A 6,000-nucleotide genomic window follows, 5' to 3' on the forward strand; every position below is an offset into this window, starting at 1 on the left:
GCAAACTGCAAAGGACGAAGTCTAAAGAAGATTTTCATTTTCTGTTGGTTTGGATTTCAAAGTGATTTGACAAAATTGCCAAAATTCATATCTGACCAATTTTGGCTTTATGGTGTTTATGTTTAGCTGCCACAGATGATATACAGATTGAATCAACAGTTATGATAATCCCCAAGGCATCTTGGCAGATCTAACCTGTAATTGCTGTGCTATTGGAAGCCATAAAAACTGTCAATGAAAGCTATTTAGAACTGAACAGATACAAAATTAGTGTCTCTATACAGAACTGCAATTGGACTCTTTCAAAAATAAAATATTGGGAATATAAACACATAATTCCAGCCTTGTTTCATTGCAGATAATTCTCCTTTAACTATTCAATTTTTTAAAATAATCAAACACAAGATAAATGGTATTTTTAGTACTTGAAGTACTTTGTAATAAAACTATTATTTTTATATGAGCATTAATAAAACTATAGAAAAATACCACCAAAAAAGATATTTTCAAAATCAAATACTATTTCCACTTTAAAAACTAACCAACTTTTACCATTTAGATTTTAGAACATACTTAAATGACAAGATTCTGTTCTTTTGTCTGCAGTATGCAATTGTAACAGAAATTATTAAAAAAGAAAAAAGCAAATATCAACAACCCAAATAATAGGTCAGGGAAATTATAAATAAATTTACTTGTAGTGTGCAATATAGAAAAGGGCTTTTTACAGACCAAAGAAATCTGCAAATACACAAATGCCAGCCACTATATATATAGAGAGAAAGATATATCTATATCTTGCAGATCTAGCAAATTTTTCAATACCAAGTAATTATTTAAAAATCTTTTCCTCCAGATTTATCTTCTTTCTCAGACTAGTTTGCAACCATCAACTGAATGCTGGCAGACTGAGCTGCTGCAGGCTCCTTGGAATGTGAGGTTTTGTACCCTAAAATTAATAAAAAGGAGTATTTCACCCTTGATCATATCCATCTGCAAGAAAGTATTGCACAAATTTATTTCCCATTTATCTATACCATTATTCTCCAAAAATGAAGAAAGATAAAAGAGAATAATATGTTAAGAAAATAAATGGTCATATTTTTATAATTTGTGTTCTTCAGGAAAAAAAAAATACTGTCTAAATTCCAATTACACTGTTTAGCCAGAAATGGAAATAGACATCTGAATCATTGAGTGTAATCCTGCTACCAAACCTTCACCTCCTGTAGCCAACTCCCCGAGCCTGTTGTAAACAGCGACATGTCCTAGCCTACCCCTGTGATAGGAGGCTGAACCCATCTACTTTTCCAGCTCCAGTCTGAATTTATTCACAGTCACACCTGTTTGGATTTATGTTGGCAATTGCTTTCAGGACAAGTGTTCCAAATCTCATCAAGATAAATAGTCTTTAAGCAAAATCATCACCTATAGCATTATGGCAAAAAGAGATTTAAAATAATCTTTCTGAAACACAAGTTAAGCTATTAGGTTTTGCCATTTTTATTTAAAGTTATATCCCTATGTTAATGTGAAAGGTATTATTGAACTCTCTACACTTTCCATGTGCATTTTATGTTGCTTTCTATAGATAAAAAACAATTAAAATTTTGTTTTGTCTTTTCCCTACTTTTGTACTTTCAATTCCTACCCAGAGATCTCATGTTCTCTTGTACCATTCATCAGGTCTCTAGGGTACAGCTCTGCATGCAGTGTATGGGACTGGGGCTTAATGTTTTACATTAGCCTCCAAGGGATCCCGTGAGATCTGCTTCTTCCTCCCCTCCTTCCACAAACCCTGGCACAGCCTGTGCAATCTCCTACACCCCCTCCTCTGCTTCTGGAAATTCTACAGTGACATTCAAGCAGAGCAGCAAGATGGGTGTAAGAACTCAACCCATGTTGGCCCTGTCTCTTTAGTTTCTGCTTACACTTTCCCCACAGTACTGCCATTAATTTTACTCTTTTCAGCAGTGTCTCCTCCTACCACTCTGCTACACTTTGGTGCCTGAGGAGACAGCAGACAAAAGACATGGGATTAGAGACTGCTGCCTGAAGTAACTTGGAGTAGCTTGGAGTGCCATCCCTTGCTGGGCAGTGACATTTCAGGCGGGGTGTACTGGGCAATGCCAGCAAGGCAATCATGGCCATCACTCCAAATGAAAGATTAATGACTGAACTGAGGCAGCAAAATAGCAAGGTCTAAAATATGAGAGTGACAGGCTAAGACTAAAGTCTACACATGACTTCTGATCTCTCCCCAGAGTAGCAGTACTGTCTGCAGCTCCAAATGGCGGAGGGTAATTCTGAGACTAACAGGATCGCTGCGGCTTGGAAAGACCTCAGAGTCCCTGTCACGCAGAACAACCCCTGCTCAAGCAGTCACCCACAGCAGGTTACTCAGGGTCGGGGCAGCGCCCGTTTGGGAATATCTCCAAGGATAGAGACTCCACAGCCTCTCTGGGAAACCTATGCAACTGTTTGACTGTCCCTGTAGACAAGCTTTTTACTGTCCACAACCCCCCTTTTTTATTTTTTTAGTATGTTCTTAAGTTCCTTTTCAGAAACAAAGACAACCGATGAGCATGTATGAAGTAAATAAATCAGAGTAGGAGAAAAAAAAGAAAAAGAAAAGAAGTGATAGCACAGATCTTCTCATTTAACTCATTATATTTTACCTATTGCAATTTCTCTGGTTACCACAAGATTGGCACCATTTTTAGGCTGGAGAGTTGTGTTCACAAGCCCAAGCATTACGTTGTGGGAAGCAACAGGGAATCCAGCTCTGAGCTGCAATCTCAAAATTCCCGTTATTTGCACACTGGTACCATGCAAACTCATAAAGGGAAGGCAAATAAGCAACACTGGATTAGAACTTGGTTTATAATCTAATGGACAAATTTTTTTCTTTAAATCAGAATAAACGATCTTCAGTCCTGCACATGCTTCACTTTTTCATCAAAACCAGCAACACAAACCTTTAAACAAAAGTTCTGTAAGATTGGCTTCTAAATTTCATCTAGTTTGCACAATGAGTATGGGTTTTTCTATTTGTTTTCAGTTTCTGGGTCAGATACTTATACATAGATGCTGTTGCACTTCCAACACTGCAACAATTCAACCAACACAGAATTACGGGCTTTTTTTTCCAGTGCCTATGATAATGAGAACTGATCTGAAAACCTAATGTGCTCTTTCTACTTCAGTGTAACCATTAAGTGAAATTTCTCTGTTCAAAATTAATTTGGGGAAGGGGGAAAGAGAAAAAAGTCTTCCAACAGTCCTTCATTTAATACCTGGTCATTAGGGTATAGATCAGAAACACAAAGGAAATACAGAAATGTGAAATGTGCGGTAATGGCATCTGCACCTCCAAGTGATGTGATCTGAGGTCCAGGCTATAGGCCATGAAGGGAAATAGAAAGATTCCAGCTTATTTCACTATGCTTTTCTCCAAACACTCATTCTCAAACTTTTATATGATATCAAGGCATATCACTTAGGGACCCAAGTTTAAAATAAGCTTAGCAATACTTAAACAGTAACTCCAAAACTTAAAAGTAAACTCCAAAGAAAGCTCGTGTAATTTGGAAGAAAGAAAAATAAAAGAAAAACAAATTAAATCAAAACAAAAGCCAAAACCCCCAAAATAGAAAATAAGTAAAACATATATATATACATATATATAGTATGTCCAGCTATCGAGAAGAATGATTTTTGGAAAATCGTATTTATTAATGAAAAAAAATGCCATTAGATAAAATCATTATTCAGTAATTACCCGGTAAATTTTACCGAGTTCAGAGCCTGTGTTAAAAAACAGAAAGATCAGACTCTTCCTTTGTACCCATATGTCATTGGGAAGCACCCCAATGACAAATCTCACTAAATACATGGTTTCAAGATCATATGCTATAAGTATTGCTCAGCATCAGCGGAGATCAAAATACAGTATTTCACTTCATTCATATCAGAAAAACTATACACTGCCTTGGGTGCATGACTGCCCTTAAATTCAAGTAAGTCCTTTCCCCATTTATGTCTCAGCCAATTGGTAAAGGCACCAGCATGTGATATCAGATTATTTTATTTACTGTCATCCTTCTACCTACATGAAGGATTTTGACTGAGGGGCTGCGTGTCAGGACGGGGGGGTCACATCGTTCTTTCGCAACTGCAGCACAGGATTTATGGCACCATCTATAGCACACATTAAACAAAGTACTACTACACCTGAAATATTCACCTTAAAACATACTTTAGGCAGCTTTTGCAATGCCTTTGGCTTGTTTTCTGTTGCTTTTTTAGGCTTCTCAGCGACACTGCAGGACACAGGAAAAAAGGAACATAGTAAGTAACATTTGAAAGAGTAAAAAATAAAGCCAAAGCAAAACATCCAACTTCCAAGCATTTCCATAGGTATAACTGGGTGTGCCCAGCAAAGGTTCAGGGTAAAAGCAGCCTTTAAAATTGAGTGTGAGGGACAGAAACTGCAAAAACCAGAAGTTTTTTCTGACTTACATTGCTCCCAGCAGGCTGTTGCCATTCCCTCTGCGGGGCTCTCACTGGCCAGGAGGATCACATGACACTGGGAACCAAAATAGAAAAGTCTCGGGAGCAAGGAAGCTGAACCAGAAACACATTTTCAAGAAAAGACGTATCGTGGGCATGATAACACGCCCGTATGAGCAGAAGGTGTTAAATTTAGAAGGCAACCTATGCTGTGCTGAAAAATGGGTAATGCCTTGAACTTTGCAATCTGGCATTGGCTACCTTTTTCAATATACGGGAAAGGTTCATAAATCTCAGCCTGTGTCGGTATGTAACTAAACCTACTAACTGCTCTAGTAAACCACCAGACTTTAAAAGAAAATAAGATCTATCAAAATTTAAAATAAATCTGTTGAAGTTTAAAAATAGCCTCCCACCGCTGGAACCATTTTCATTTTCAGGCTAAGGTTTCCAGTAGTTTGTTTGTAGAGAGGAAGCAATTTTTTTAAAAGGATATACTCTTAAGATAATTGGGTGAGCTGTAAACACATTTCAAAGATTGCTTTCAATTCTTTCATGAGTAAAAAATATGGTAGCAGACCAATATGTTTGTAAAACATCCCAGTAAATCTATAAATCTAATAATCTAACCATAAAGATATAAACAAAGATGCAAAGAATCCAAGTCAAAAGCTGAACAGACGAATTAGTGACCAAATGCAAGTTCTGTCCAACAATAAAATATACCCTGATTTTAAGGCTTCTGTCTAGGTATCCCTGTTAGAAGATTAGCTCTTCCAGTTTTGTAAAGCTTGTAGAAAATAAATTCTAGCAAAACACTGTTCTTGGGATTACAGGAAACACAAGTTACCTCTGTATCAGCGAACTTTTTCACCATTTCCTGGTCATTTGAAATTAGATTGATACAATTTTACATTCTATAAAATGTCAAGCATTTCCTTGTTGCTAGTGAGTCTCAGGACAATTATTGCAGAAAGGGGGTTTGCTGAAAAATGTAAACAGCAGTAGAGAAACTGTGACCAAGGAAAAGAGAAATATGCTGTATATCTTAACAGTACAAGGACAGGAAACAATTTCTTGTTCTAGTCTTTAAATGCAGTCACCCTCACCTTGCAGTTATAAGGCAAAAATATTGAAAATCCCACCCTTTCAATGCAACTGTCTCACAAGACCTTCTGGATAAACACAGGAGTAGAGAATGCAATTCAAAATCCTACATAGCAGACTCCCAACTGTGCAGGAAAATAATTGAAAATAATATGAACATGAGTTAAGAACCCAAATTGTTCTCCTTTCATTAAAAAAAACAAAAAAACCCAACAAAAACAAACAAACAAACAAACAAACAAAAAACCTAACAAAACCAAACAAATAATAATAATAAAAAAATAAAATAAAAAAATCCAGGTAAAACCCCCCCATACGCAAAGCTTCTTAATAATAAAATCTCAGATTAAATTTCCCAGAAATAAATGCACACCTGTGTCA

At 36.6% G+C, this 6,000-nt stretch overlaps 1 protein-coding gene across 4 annotated transcripts in view; it reads right to left on the minus strand.

Annotated features, from left to right (window-relative positions):
* ESR1 (estrogen receptor 1) overlaps window positions 1-4,595 on the minus strand; it is a 162,941-nt gene extending 158,346 nt beyond the window's left edge. For 2 of the 4 annotated variants that reach the window (XM_082277193.1, XM_082277192.1), the window contains exon 1: window positions 4,522-4,562. In XM_082277193.1, coding sequence (XP_082133319.1) covers window positions 4,522-4,546 — 25 coding nt within the window. In that variant the 5' untranslated portion in view covers window positions 4,547-4,562. Of the gene's footprint in view, window positions 1-4,246; window positions 4,323-4,521 lie in introns of all 4 variants that reach the window. The other 2 variants (XM_082277195.1, XM_082277194.1) reach the window with 2 other exon arrangements.
* Between the last annotated feature and the right edge of the window lie 1,405 nt (window positions 4,596-6,000).

This window comes from Coloeus monedula (genome assembly GCF_965178545.1).
Source record: "Coloeus monedula genome assembly, chromosome: 2".
Lineage (NCBI taxonomy): Eukaryota > Metazoa > Chordata > Aves > Passeriformes > Corvidae > Coloeus > Coloeus monedula.